General features: G+C 45.4%; 1 protein-coding gene across 2 annotated transcripts in view; it reads right to left on the reverse strand.

The window, feature by feature from the left end:
• The window catches only part of BTK (Bruton tyrosine kinase), a 38,984-nt gene that overhangs the window by 7,297 nt on the left and 16,281 nt on the right, over positions 1-15,406 (reverse strand). For both annotated transcript variants that reach the window (XM_082208360.1, XM_082208359.1), the window contains 9 exons: positions 14,770-14,829; positions 12,651-12,732; positions 11,207-11,335; positions 8,484-8,551; positions 6,497-6,678; positions 4,695-4,757; positions 3,455-3,509; positions 1,663-1,745; positions 672-799 (listed from right to left, as the gene is read on the reverse strand). In XM_082208360.1, coding sequence (XP_082064486.1) covers positions 672-799; positions 1,663-1,745; positions 3,455-3,509; positions 4,695-4,757; positions 6,497-6,678; positions 8,484-8,551; positions 11,207-11,335; positions 12,651-12,732; positions 14,770-14,829 — 850 coding nt within the window. The remainder of the gene's footprint in view (positions 1-671; positions 800-1,662; positions 1,746-3,454; positions 3,510-4,694; positions 4,758-6,496; positions 6,679-8,483; positions 8,552-11,206; positions 11,336-12,650; positions 12,733-14,769; positions 14,830-15,406) is intronic.

Consider the following 15,406-nt stretch of genomic DNA (forward strand, 5'->3'; position numbering starts at 1 on the left):
TATGAATGTGCTTTGAAGGTATTGTCTGTATGCAGCCACACTTCTTAGTCCCCTTAACAAACTACAGTTCTCAGGATTCTTTGAGAGAAGTCATGTGCTTTAAATGTATGGTGTGTATGCAGGCATTGACAGAATAGAGTATATCCAGAGGTCAGTGACTTGGGTGAGGTGATATCTAGAAACCAAACCCAAAGGGGAATGGTTGAAAGAGTTGTGCATGTTTCATTTGGAGAATAGAAGATGAGGGGAATACATAACTGTCTTCAAATAACTGATGATGGAAGAAACTTGTTGTTTGAGAGGACAGGAGAAAACACAACAGGTGCAAATTGCAGTGGGACAGATTTCAGTCAAATGTTGGGAGAAACCTCTGAGGGGTAGGAGCTCTTTCTACCTCTTTATACTCTGTAAACATTTATTTTCAAAAGCCACACTCTTTTTTGTGTTTGCATTTTTTAATTATAAGTTTTTAAACAGTTTTAAACTGCATTTTAAATTGTTTTGACCTGCCCTGGGATCTCAGGGCAAAGGACAGGTAATAAATTAAAATACGTTGTTGACCTTCTTTGCCTTTATCAAGCTGTTGGCATTTATTTCTCCCCTTCCCCCACCCCCACCTCCATCGTAAAAGTCGGCAAGTATATTTGTGCCTCAACCATTTCATTCCTCACCTGCTGCATTGTGTTGGTGGTAGTTGATCAGCTCTGGGATGGTGCTGAAGAGGTGCTTCTCTGCCAGGAAATACTGGTTCTGGGGTGTGGAGCACACAACATAATGGCGGATCATCCCCTGGGGGTCCCTGTGAAATCAATTGTGGATTGGTGGCCAGTAGGGTAATGATGAATTCTGGAGTTCATGACTCCTAAGGTGTGACTAAAGGAAAACCGATAATTCCAGGGAATGCCATTGATGGATTTCAACCACTGCTGCACAACAAGTTAAGAGCAATAACATGAGAAGGATGGAAGGGACAAGCAAGGCAGCACAGGGCTGAGCAGCCTTTTCTGAAGCCAAAGCAGTGGCAGCTCTACGTGGAGCCAGAGCCAATGACAAGCAAAGCCACACGTTGACTGGTTGTAAGTAATAAGGTAGGCAGATGAGAGCAGGTCAGGTACAGACTCGAACAGAATGTCCCTATTTTCTGAGGAAAGTTGCAAAACATGAGACTGAGGTGGGTAGGGCAGTATTCTCAAGTGTGCTAATGAACCAGCATCCACTGAGTCAAAGGGCACATTCCCTCAGGAGTCAAGTACTAGGCAGGGCCAAAGCCCAAAGTGCGTAGGGACACCCCTTTTTCTCCCTTTCATCATCCATCCATCCATTCCATCTTCCTCATGCACACAAACCCCACATCCCCAATATAATTACACACATACCTCCAGCAGTACTCATAGACACAAGCATACACCCCATTCACCCATCTTCCATTCATTATCTCTCTCCTCTTCATCTATTGTTGTGAAGGTACAGGGGGGTATCAGGGGCCAGGCAGAGGGAAGAGGAGGGCCGCAAGCAACTAGCAGGTTGCAGCAGGAGCAGGCTAGAACAGATGCTATCCTTCATCTGGGGCTCATCCTCATATCTGTCCTACTGTTGAGGTTTTTACTGAGGACTAGTGTCATGTGTGGTCATCTTGTTCCCACATCAGCAGGCCACACTTACCCAGATGACTTGCCAAACACAGAGACTGTATATTTTCCTGTATTGCTGATGGAGTCTCGGACAATGAAGCCACCATCTTTACCCTGAAATTTGGAAGCAGGTGACATCATTAACATTTCATGCGCAGGGTGGGGGTGGAGAATGAGGAGTGATCTTTGAAGTAAGCTGCAAGAAGCACCATGTGCCTAGTGAGAACTGCAGCGGGTTCAGGGACCTGCATGTCCTTGACTCTGAAGAAGTGATATCTAGTGTTTTGACCCTACCAATGCACCCTCAATCTTTGCCCTCCCTTCCTTTACAACTCTCCCACCTCCTCATCTATCCCCTCACAGCTTGGCCAAAATTCCCGTTTGCAAATCCCAGCCCCCCCCCCCAGCTTGCCCCAACCCCTTTTAAAAGAGGGTCAGAAGAAACACTTCAATAGCAATTTGACAAAATACTCTGTAAAGTGCCTCCCCCATCACTGAAGCCATAGGTAATGGAAGAGGGGGTTAATCTGAGTCTTGCTAGACCTATATATGCATCACTTCCATATGCTAGGGTATGTTTTATAAAGGCAGCAGAGCAGTCTCTCCTGCAGAATCTGCTTAAACATTTGTGTACTGTACAGTTTTTGCTGCTTTTGATGAAGACTCACATACACCTTGCCATTTTGATTAGGTTGGTAGAAAAGCAGCTATGTAACCTAAACAAGGGAAGCGAGTGGTGCTGTGGGTTAAACCACAGAGCCCAGGGCTTGCCGATCAGAAGGTTGCAGTTCAAATCCCCACAACGGGGTGAGCTCCCATTGCTCAGTCCCTGCTCCTGCCAACCTAGCAGTTTGAAAGCATGTCAAAGTGCAAGTAGATAAATAGGTACCGCTCCGGCGGGAAGGTAAACGGCGTTTCCGTGCGCTGCTCTGGTTCGCCAGAAGCGGCTTAGTCATGCTGGCCACATGACCTGGAAGCTGTACGCCGGCTCCCTCAGCCAGTAAAGCGAGATGAGCACCGCAACCCCAGAGTCGGCCACGACTGGACCTAATGGTTAGGGGTCCCCTTACCTTTACCTTTTACCTAAACAAAAGTGAGGGCTTAACATGTTTTGGCAAAAAGAAACTGAAGTGTGTTCAAAAGCCCCTGAGTGTGGAACCACATATTTTGGAAAGATCCCTGTTGCTCATTTCCCCCCACCCCCACATGCCCACATGGAAAATTAGAATGGAAAGGTCCAACCCCCTGGACCCATTACTGATTGATATAAAAGGCGTAACAATTCTCCCCCGCCCCGGGGTTTTCTTCTTCTTTTACTTTTTTGGAGGAAGTGGGTATTAGTAGTTGTTTTTTTCCCCTTTCTCATACTTTGCATACACTCACCATGGGATCTGGTCTACAGCCAGCATGACAACAGAATGGCAAGCAGGTGAGCAACAAGTAGTCTAGATGGCAGGCAACCCAGGTGAACTGTTTAACAGAGGCACTGCAGAGAGCTGATTGCCAAACCACTCTCTGAGTGCCTTGCCTGCTCTCAACAGCCATGTTTAATGGAGAAGAGGACGTCACTCTCTGAAGTGCTTCCCTCACTCAGTAAAATAGCTCCCCTGGGCCGCCTGCCATCCACATTGTTTGCTCACCTGCCAGGCAGACATTCTGTTGTTGCACTGGAAGTTGGCGTGCCCATGGAACTGCAGCAAGATGACTGCCTTACATTTTTATGTATATAGGCAGATATACATGTTTGGGCATTTTTAATATTATCTGCTGACTCTCACAGTGAAAGAGGAAGGAAAGAAGAAAGGAAGTACTTATACACTCACCTCTTGCTTCAGCAGTTCCTCTGCTTGCCTTCTAGTTATGTTTTTCAAATACCACCTGAAACATGACATAATATTTGCCAGGGAGGAAATGCAAAGAAGAGGGCTGGGAGGTGGGAGGTGGTGAACCTCTACATTTGGGGTGAAATGTTAACATAAAGGTCAAACATTTCCCACCCAATCAGGGCAGATTACTAGGTACCTTGGCAAATGTGTGTTCTCCAAGGCTGCAAATCTGGGGGCAATGGAAGTATTTTGTAACGGATGAGCTGCCAGGAAAATGAGACGGATGCTTAACCACTCCTGCACCCATTGGTTCTCCCCCATGAAATCAATTCTCCCTTGACGCCAGTTCCCCCTTTGCCATATTTCTGCTTTCCCCGGCCAGCTAGCAGGGGTGTGATGAAAAATGGGTTGTCATGCGAGGCATTTGCAAAAAAGCCTCAGAAGGCAGTAATGACAGGGCCCTGCTTTTCCCAGCCACTGGCTCTCTACTACAAATATGAAACACTACAGAGAAATAGACAACATTGTCAATTTTGGTTTCTCCTGTTCTATTTTTTCTAATCAGAAATTTGGTTTGCCCCATTTCTGCATTTATTTGTGATTAAAAAAACCCAACAACTCTGCAAGAAAATTCCCATGTATGTTTGGGTGCTTATCTCCTACTATGTGCAATTCTGCCTAGGATAAACATTTTGCAAGTCGTTCCCACCCCCCAATAGAATGCATTTTTGTGTATTATCCACTCTTTGTTATGTACTGAAGTTCTCACCCTGGGCCAGCAGGGGGATACTGTAGTAGTCTCTCAGGTGTATGCGGTGAGAGTCGAGTTGCCTTTTGGACACTCTGGGTACCAGTCTTTTGATGGTGCTCCAAGACACGATGGACAGGGCAAACCTGGTGTCGATCTCCATGTCACATGGAGCTCCTTCAATGTATCCCCTTGCTGGCCCAGGGTGAGAACTTAAGTATATAACAGTCTACATGAGCTTTTCATGATTATATGCAATTTTAGTATGCATTCTTTGGTTGAACAATGGCATAATAAAATTTGCTGTTGCTTGGTTCTCGATTTGTAGATTTGGTAGGTTCACCTACCTACTCATTTCCCCCCTCATCACTACCCCCATTCCAGACTCCAGAATGTATCTTATTACAAATACAAAGGGACAGATATTCTTATGTTTTTCTCATAACATTTAACTTCTGCCCTCAGGCCCACAGTTCCAAGGAAACTCACTCATACATCTCCAGAGAATCTTTTGTTTCTGTGACATAGTTGCTGGGAATGTAGCCTTCTTTCCTGTAGGGTGAAAGAAAACAACAACACCATGAGCCACTCCCTATGCAACAGACAAAAACCCAAGAGGAAAGGGCTGTAGCTCAGTGGAAGGGTGCTGGCTTTGCATGCAGAAGGTCCCAGGCTCACATGCTTTGGCTCAGCTGAAAGTCCAGCTCTTTTTTAGCAAAAACACATCTCCACAGACTCGGCCCAGTATACCTGAAGGAGCGTCTCCACCCCCATCGTTCTGCCCGAACTCTGAGGGCTAGCGCTGAGGGCCTTCTGGCAGTTCCCTCACTGCGAGAAGCAAAGCTACAGGGAACCAGGCAGAGGGCCTTCTCGGTAGTGGTGCCCGCCCTGTGGGATGCCCTCCCATCAGATGTCAAGGAAATAAACAACTATCTGATTTTTAGAAGACATCTGAAGGCAGCGCTGTTTAGGGAAGTTTTTAACGTTTCAAGTTTTATTCTGTTTTTAATGTTCTGTTGAAAGCCACCCAGAGTGGCTGGGGAAACCCAGCCAGATGGGCGGGCTAGAAATAATAAATTATTACAATTATTATTATGGTTGAGTGTCAGGCCTAATGAGCAGAGCAGCTCATTCCTGGTGGTCTTCTTCCATGACAATCAGTTGCCGAGAGTCACAGCCGCCTGTCCCCTCCTCTCCAGGGCTTTCCCCAAACAACCAGAGACTGCACCTATGGCAGCCAACCTCTCCTCTCCTCTCTTCATGCCTCGCCTAGTTCTAGGAGACCAGGAGAGAGGGGAGCTTGTCACATCAGGAGAGAGAAACACCTGTGACTCTTCACCAGCCTGACTAATCTCTGCTTCTTGATCTCCCTCTTCCCATCCTCCTGCTCCAGCTTCTGATTCTGGACTTCTCTCTGCCACAGACTCTCCCTGCTCACTAAGCCCTGTTACCTCTTCAGCTTCTGACACCACCTCCTCTCAGGTTTCACCCTCTGACCAGTCATGGTTGTCCTACCACCATTTTCCGGGCTCTGAGTTGTCTTCCCTTGGGGGTTCCTCAGCTGTTTCCTCCCAGGACATTCCTCTGCACCCAACCAGTCCATGATAAGCGCCATACATTTTCTCCTAACATACACATGTTTTGTACTGAATTTTCTCTAAGAGGTACATTTTTTGCAAAGCAATTTCTCCCAGAATAATGCATCCTTGTATGTTGTCCTCACTAATAAATGCATGTTTATGCACACTTTATCCCAGTAGGGGCATTCTTGAACATATTACTTGGCTGCAAATCTACACAGCAAAATTATGAAAGTGCATATTTCGAAGGACAGCCAACTCCGTTCTCATATATTCCCACCCCACCCCGGAAAATGTGAATTACCATATTTTTGCTCTATAAGACTCACTTTTCCCCTCCTAAAAAGTAAGGGGACATGTGTGTGCGTCTTATGGAGCGAATGCAGGCTGTGCAACCATCCCAGAAGCCAGAACAGCAAGAGGGATCGCTGCTTTCACTGCGCAGCGATCCCTCTTGCTGTTCTGGCTTCTGGGATTCAGAATATTTTTTTTTATTGTTTTACCCCTCCAAAAACTAGGTGCGTCTTGTGGTCTGCTGTGTCTTACAGAGCGAAAAATACGGTAGTTTGGTTCACCTTTAAATGATAATTAAATCTACTGTCCCCCTCATCTCCACCTGTGGGACAGGGGGTGTGCAGTGGAGGGTGGGCTCCTGGCAGTGGCCTTGCACTGTTCTCTCCCCCCCCCTACTGTCTGTGTTGGGTCTCTTACCCGTTCTGGTCTTGTGCTCTCCACCAGGACTCATTGCTCTCTTCCAGGACAATGTACTCTTTGCCCTTTTGCAGCTCCAGGTCCTGTTCAGTCATTGGAAGATAGTCATAGAGAGCCACGACTTTCCTCGTCCTAGACTGGCCACCAGGCACTGGTTCAGGGGGCAACTGCTTCTTCATCATCTTTGCCAGTGTTCAGAGAGGAAACAAGAAAAGAATGAGACTTTCAGGATACCTCTTTCAGCACCTATCACAGGTGGAGGGAACTTGATGGAAAGAAGTCCAGACGAGAGAAAAATGGCTACGGAAACGAATGGACTATGCAGAAACTGCAAAACTTACCAGAAGAATAAGAAATCAAGACAATAAACTTTTTTTTTAGTAAGGAATGGAAATGGTTTATTGAATATTTACAGATATGTTGCAAACAAGACATGAGCAGGATTGTTGTAAAAACTTCTAAAACATAAATGAATTAGATGAGAAAAAAGAATATGCAGGGGAAAAGAAAGAAAATAAACTCATGGAACTGCAGAAAAAGGAGGAGGGAAGTGGGAAGTAGAAGACTGATATGTAAGAATTGTTTCATTTTCTTTGTTGAAATGTTTAATTGTTACAAATGAAAATAAATAAACTTTTTTTAAAAAACAACAACAGGTGGAAGGAATGTGTGAAACACAGAGAGAGAGAGAGATGTTGCTGGACTACAACTCCCATCACCCTTGGCTGTTGGCCGTTCTGCCTGTGGTTGATGGGAGTTGGGAGTTCAACAGCACTACGCTGCCTACCCCTAATACAGCGGTGGAGAACCTTTCTGGCGGGCCAACTCTGACAGGTGGGCACAACAACCAAGTAGAGGATTGGCAAAGCCTTGTTTTTCCGCTCCCTATCAGGTGGTGGGGAGGAAGAAAAAAAGCCTGCAATGTGTAAGCATGGCTGCAAGCAGGAGGAGACCCTCTTGCCTGCAAAAAAAAGAGAGCTGCTTGCTTTAATACAGTGGTGCCTCGCAAGACAAAAACAATCCGTTCTGTGATTCTCTTCGTCTAGCGGTTTTTTCGTCTTGCGAAGCAAGCCCATTGAAGGATTAGCAGATTAGCACTATGAGCGCTATTAGCGGCTTTTAGCGGCTTATCTGCTGATCGGATCAGCTGATAAGCGGCTTAGCGGCTTAGAAAAAGGGGGGAGGGGAAAAAACCAGCAGGAACTCGCAAGACATTGTCGTCTTGCGAAGCAAGCCCATAGGAAATTCGTTTTGCGAAGCACCTCCAAAACAGAAAACTCTTTCGTCTAGTGAGTTTTCCGTCTTGCGAGGCATTCGTCTTGCGGGTCACCACTGTAGTAATGATGATGATAACAACAACAACAACAACAATAATAATAAATGTACCCCACCCATCTGGTTAGGTTGTCCCAGCCACTCTGGGTGACTTCCAATACATACAAAAACATTAATAACAAAATAATAATACTACAAAAACACAATAAAACATTAAACATTAGAAACTTCCCTGTCCTGGGCTGCTTTCAGATGTCTTCTAAAGGTTGTATAGTTACTTATCTCCTTGAAATCAGATGGGAGGGAATTCCACAGGGTGGGTGCCACTACCAAGAAGGCCCCGCTACCTGGTCCTTTGCTTTGGCTGAGTATGTCTGTTCTCAGTAGGATTTAACTCCCCCCCCCACCTTGCCGTACTGGTCAGCTGATGAGTGGCTGAAGGAAAAGCGAAATCCTGCTGCTTTGGGTATGTGCAAACAGGTATGTGCAACCAAGGCAGAAATGAATCCCACCCTCCTGCCCATCAGATGATGTCACAAGTGATAAAAAGTTAGTGTGGTTTGAGGGAAATGGCTTCATGGGCCAAAATAGGCCAGTTGGAAGGCTAGGATTGGTCCATGGGCTGAAGGTTCCTCACCCCTTCCCTAATCCTGTCTCTGCCCCAAGGTGCAACCCACCCACCACAAAAACTGCAAATCCTGGCTGCTCATACCTTGTTCTCCTCTGGAGTTGGTGGTAGAGGCTTGTCAGGCTTGAGAAGACAACGGCCGCTTCTGAAACCTTCAATTAGAGGAAAGCAGGGCATTTTAAGTGCATCTCCAGTAGGAATAGAGAGAAAAATTCTTCATCAGGCACCCCAAAACCACATCTTTTTACAGTTAAAATGCGTATAAAATGTGTATTTTATGTGAAACTGCCTTGGTTGCACTGGTCAATGATCTCTGGCAGCTAGTGGCTGCCGAAACCATATAACACTGGTCCTGAAAGACCTACATTGGCTCCCAGTACGTTTCCGAGCACAATTCAAAGTGTTGGTGCTGACCTTTAAAGCCCTAAATGGCCTTGGTCCTGTATACCTGAAGGAGCGTCTCCACCCCCATCAGTCTGCCCGGACGCTGAAGTCCAGCTCCGAGGGCCTTCTGGCGGTTCCCTCATTGCGAGAAGTGAAGTTACAGGGAACCAGGCAGAGGGCCTTCTCGGTAGTGGCGTCTGCCCTGTGGAACGCCCTCCCATCAGATGTCAAGGAAATAAACAACTATCTGACTTTTAGAAGACATCTGAAGGGAAGTTCAGGGAAGTTTTTAATGTCTGATGTTTTATTGCTATTATTATTATTACTATTATCGTTAATTCTGATGAGAGCCACCCAGAGTGGCTAGGGAAACCCAGTCAGATGGGCAGAGTATAAATTATAAATTGATGATGATGATGATGATGAAAGTGCACTGAAAAAGCCCTGAAAAATAGCATTTGTGGGAGGGGGGATGCAGACAATAATGCTTATAAAAAGATCACAATTTAAATAATAATTTTCCATGCACTATTTCCAAAAATCAGCATGAAATAGGATGGAATGGAACTATAAAAGAGTGCCGGCGAAAATAAGACAGGACAGACTGAGGAAGTTCTGTCTGTCCCAAAGATGGGGAATCTTTTCAGTCTGGCAGGCCATATATTTATTTCCCCACCCCATGAACCAACTCAATCATCTGGTGCTTGGAGACTGGTAGGTGGGCAGTCCAATCAGCTGATTGACATGTGGCGTGGTTTAGGAGAAAAGGCTTCACAGTCTAAATTGCACCCCCTGGTGGGCTGAGACTGAACTGCAGGCTGGAGGTCCTCAACCCCTGGCAAATCCCTATTCACAAGTGAAGAGTGCCTTCCTCAGACTCGCACACGGCACTCTTTGAAAGTAGTGAACTACTATAGCAGGGCAGGGGAGAGCACTCAAGCTGAAAGGGTTACAAGGCCTTGTTTTGTTAGGGAGGTTGCTCTTGAGAGCAAGTGAGAAAAGTCCTCTACTGACAACTTCCACCAGCCTGAGCTGAACAGCCTTTCTGGTCTCCAAATGTTCTGAAGCAACCAGCTGGGGCTTATGGGAGTTGTGGCCCAAACATCTGGAAGGAGAAGGCTGGAATAGGTTTAGAGGCTAATCAGGCAAAGTGGACAAGGAAGGAAGTTTTCTATGCTCATATCACATACCAGAGGTGATTCAGAGGTAACACACCTCTGATTACTAGAGACTATGTTGTTACTATCATTGTTGTTCATCATCACCGTCGTCGCCAACGTCATGCCACAAGCAAGGCATGATGGGCGGCAACAACTTCCTGCTAGCTCAGCAGTGAAGCATCTGCCTGCAGAAGAACTCAAGTTCAACCCTCAGGCTGGTGGCTGCTTTAAGATTTAGACCTCAGGAGAGCCTTGGTGAATCAGGCCAAAGGTCTACCTAGTCCAGCACTCCACTCTCACAGCAGCCCATCAAGTAGGGCTGGGAAAGACTACTGCCGAAACCCTGTCAGCTGCTGCCAGTCAGTATGGACTGCACTGAGGTAGATGGAGCAAGAGGCAACTTCCTATGCTACCATTTACTCCACTCAGGATCTGTTGGAGGCTAGGTGGATCTTTGGTCAAATGACCCAGAACTCTTCTGTTATTACATTTGATTATCTGTTTTCAGGAATGCTTTAGACCCCCACCAGATGATTAGGAGCACATGCATTTCTAGCCAGCTTTCTGGTTCTACGCCCTGAAACTAGGCCAAATATGCCAAACTAGACATGACAAAACAGGCATATGTATCTTAAATATGTGTCTGCCTGAAATATACTTAGAGTCGAGAGTGGATTTCATGCTCTTTATTCAGCTCATAGTGATGAGGAGGAATAAAAGTCCCCTCAAAGTATCTGCTTTATATACATTATTTACACAATGGGCTGCACGTGATTGGCTAATTCTGGAACTCTCCTGTAGGCCAATCAGGTTGTGGATTCACTTCCATCTGGAGCCGGATTGGGTGGCTCCTGCAGACCATTCATACTGCTGCATTGTTCTAGGACCAATCAGACTGCTGCATTTTGGATCCCATTGTTCTAGGACCAATCAGACTGCTGCATTTTGGATCCTATTCAACTCAGTACATAACACTGCCCCAGTCACAAATAAAGCAGAGGTGAGGTGGAGGTTTCTATCATTTCAATCAGGACTGGAGAACCTGTGCCTGCCCTCCCCCCCCAAAAAAAAAACAAGGTTGTGACTCCAGCTCCCATCAGCCCCAGCAAGAATGGTTAGTGGTCAGGAATGAGGGGGGTTGTAGTACAAATATCTGGAGTGCGACAGGTTCCTCCTCCTGGCTTTAAGCAAAGATGAAGTGTACTAACATATACAAACCACAAGGAAAGATAAGCTTTAAAAAAAGCCGAAGTGAATTCTTACTTCTACTCTTGCCTCCCAGAATCTGGCAGCCCATGGCCATTTTAGCTGTCTGGGAGCAGCAGAGGTATTGTCCGTCAGTCCAGAAGCAGGGATGATATTTCTGCACCAGGTTGGCGTTGTAGCAGATCACTGCAGCAGGAAGGAAGGGTTACTATAGTTTCTGATCTTGTTTGAGTGATGGTAAACAGTTTCAGAAAACAAAACAAAAACAAAACAAAAAACCTGGATATTGAAACTCAGTTTAAAGTTGGTTCAATATCTTGGCTTTCTCCAGAGCTGCTAGCCATAGTTTCCCAATTCGGATGAAACAGGAAACAACTGTCAACGAAAACTTCCTGGCTTGTTTGCCAGCTTAGGTGAAGGGAAACAAGCAAATGAAAGATAAGACATGGAAAGACTAATCTGTTTTTTAATTGTTTTTATCTTGTATTTTCATTTTTATCTTTTTTCTTTATTTCTTCTTTCTTTTTTTGCTTATTTTTGTAATATGTTGAAACTTTAATAAATATCTTTTTTTTAAAAAAAAAAAGCTTGACATGTTGATATATATCAGGTGAGACAAATTTTTAAAAGGTAAGACTGCCAGGGTTGTTGGAGAAAGGAATCTATTGTTTTTTTGCGTTATAAGGGCACTCCAGAACAAGGAACCTGTGTGAACCTTAGTTAAATAAGATTATTGGAAGGAAGCATGTAATGACTTTACTTGTAATCAGGTTGTCATCCATGCAAAAAGCAATTTCTCCCCAGGCTACTGCTCCTCTAGATCAGTGTTCCCCAACCTTGGGCCTCCAGCTGTTTTTGGACTACAACTCCCATCATCCCTCGCTAGCAAGACCAGTGGTCGAGGATGATGGGAATTGTAGTCCAAAAACAGCTGGAGGCCCAAGGTTGGGGAACACTGCTCTAGATGACCTGTTTATTAAACATTCATCCAGATTTGCTTCCGCATAGCATATACAGAGGTTAGACTATGTCTGGTCTATATAGCGAAGGGTTTCCCAAACTTGTGTCTCCAGCTGTTTTCGGACTACAACTTCCATCATCCCTAGCTAGCAGGACCAGTGGTCAGGGATGATGGGAACTGTAGTCCAGAAACAGCTTGAAACCCTGTTACAGGCCACTCATTCTGATTTGTCTGCAGGGAAGTTATACCACAGTAAGCATTCATCTGGAATTCATCCTGATTTGCTTACAGGGCATTTATATGCCTTCTAGTTAATATTCATTCTTCTCACACTTTTCAGGGTGCTTCACCATCACTTTCCTAAGAGCAAAAAGTCAGCTGTGTGTGTCTGCTTTTAAGTAGCTTTGTTGCAAAAGGGCAGCGGATTGCTTTAATTCATTTCAAGTGTGCAAATCTAATTTTCCACCTGAATCCTTCCTGCAAAATATTGTTCCTATTTAAAATATCTAGCTTTTAACTACTAGAGAGAGAGAGACTTACCATTTTTCAACTGGTGAATCCAGCGGCTCCTCAACTCCTCTGTTGGAGAGAAGACATAGAGGGGTCCTTCATCATACACCACCTAGTGGGACAGAGTCAGAGCAGCACAGATGAGAGCCACAAACACATTGTACACAGACAATAGTGTCATATCAAGATGGGGGTCTGAAGCAGATGTCCAAGAGACCAATAAGGGCAGGAGATTCTTAAATGTACCATGGCTGGTTTACTGCTTATTGAAAGAAGGGATGGGAGAAAGAAATAGGATTTTATGTGAACGTAAAGAGAAATGATGTGATTCATGCTTGGTAAACCAATAGGATAACTGAAACGCAATTGTCCTTTGAAAGTTGCATCCTTCCGAAATTTTTGATGGAGTTATCCAACCAAACAATGCATACAAAAAAAGCATTCATAAGGGGAAAGTACACACAAAATCCATACTTTCATGAAAATAAGATACAAAAATGCATTTTTGCGCGCGCGCACACAAAAGTATTTTAATCAAAATTTCAGTCAAAAACGTATCTTAGGAGGAATTCTCACTGAAAATAATCGAAAGGATTTTTTAAAATGCAAATTGCTGTGGCAACATGGAGAATTGGATTTTAAACCAGGTAAATGAGAAACAGAGAAACCGAAACGGACAGTACTGGACTACAAAGACCAATGGTCTGAAAGTCTGTATGCACACACCACACATTTAAAGCATTTGACTCCCCCCCCCCCCACACACAAAAAAAATCCTAAGGATTGTGGTTTACCCCTTACAGAACTAGTTCCCCAAACCCTTGGCAAACTATAGTTCCCAGGACTCTTGGGCTGTGTTCTTTAAATATATGGTGTGTGTGCAGTTTTAGCCAGGGAAAGAGGAGCATAAGACGATGATGTTTAAGCTTCAGGGTCCCAATTCCTGGAGGGGCCCCAGAAGTGACTTTGGTCCACATTGCTTAAAATTTTTTGGTCCACTAGACCCAATTTGAGCGGCATGACTCAACCTATTCATTTTTTGTTGTACAGTCATACCTTGGGTTAAATATGCTTCGAGTTGAGCACGTTCGAGTTGCGCTCCTCGGCAACCCAGAAGTAACGGAGCGCGTTACTTCCAGGTTTCGTCGTCTGCGCATGCGCAGACGCTCAAAATGATGTCACGCGCATGCGCAGAAGTGGCAAAAAGTGACGTGTGCGTGTGCAGACACGCCATCGCTAGTTACGTTTACCTCTAGATGCAAATGGGGCTCCAGAATGGATCCCGTTTGTATCTAGAGGTACCACTGTATATATTTCAACATTCCTAAGCTTGACCATCAGTAGCACAGATGTTGTACAGGTGTGGTGATCTGTCATGGAACAACCCCATTGAAGAAGATAACAGCAGTTATCCAGACCTCGATGCTGGTTGTGAAGGAGCGCCTTGCGACAGTTCAACATTCAGGGCCCCAGAAATGTAGGTCCATCACTGTAAGACTATTAAGTCCAGAGTAAGGTAAAAGTAAAGGGACCCCTGACCATTAGGTCCAGTCGTGGCTGACTCTGGGGTTGCGGCGCTCATCTCGCTTTATTGGCCGAGGGACCCGGCATACAGTTTCCGGGTCATGTGGCCAGCATGACAAAGCTGCTTCTGGTGAACCAGAGCAGCGCACGGAAATGCCGTTTACCTTCCCGCCGGAGCGGTACCTATTTATCTACTTGTACTTTGATGTGCTTTCGAACTACTAGGTTGGCAGGAGCAGGGACCGAGCAACGGGAGCTCACCTCGTCGCGGGGATTCGAACCGCCAACCTTCTGATTGGCAAGTCCTAGGCTCAGTGGTTTAACCCACAGCGCCACCCGCATCCCTTAAGTCCAGAGTAGCCCTGTTTAAAGGCATTTTGAGCTGAAACCATCCTGCCAACAAATTCTTTCACTTTTTTTTTTGGTATAAATGTACCTGATAATGTTTTAGCTGTACCTGTGGCTTGACCATGGGGCAGAATGGTGGAGGACTAAAGCAACAGATTCTAGGAGTCATTAAGGGCAATAAAGTAAGAGACAAGACAGGTACAGACACATTCTCTTGAGTCTAGAACATGTGACCCAACTGTCTATGATGGGGTGGCTAGCAGGAAAAGCAGCTCACCTGGAAAGGATAGGGGAACCTCTCTATGATGTCTGTCTCGCTTAGATCTTCTCCTTTTCTCTGTGTGCATGTGAAATAGATGGGAGATTAGTACATTAGAAATGTTTCCCCTACACACCAAAACTCACGTCCAGGAAACTGTGGGCAGGTGAAAGTGGGTGTAGCTTAAATTTTAAGGTCTCAAATATAGAAAATAAATATTCATAAATGCACACATATCTAAATATATGAACCATGTGTCTTAAATAGTACAGGAGAACAATCCTAAAGCCATTTTGACTCTCCCAATGACCTCAAATACTCCTCTGCAGCAAGGGAGGCAAATGGGGAAAGCCTTCCCATTGTCTTTTTGCTTGCAAATCCTGTCTTAAGGGCACATTTCTGTATGAATAGGGTGAGCCTGTGGCAGTGGCGTAGCGTGGGTTGTCAGCACCCGGGGCAAGGCAAGTAATTTGCGCCCCCTAACCCGTGGATTTTAGTACTCAAGTGCGAGCGAGCGCCCCCCAGATGTTGCGCCCGGCCCCCCTGCACCCCCCACGCTACACCACTGGGGCTGGGGGCGAGCGAAGGAGCCAAGGACCCCCGCCCCAAGGCTCAGCAGGAATTTATTAAATTTATTATTTGCGGAGCCCCTGCG

Source organism: Podarcis vaucheri (genome assembly GCF_965113315.1).
Source record: "Podarcis vaucheri genome assembly, chromosome: Z".
Lineage (NCBI taxonomy): Eukaryota > Metazoa > Chordata > Lepidosauria > Squamata > Lacertidae > Podarcis > Podarcis vaucheri.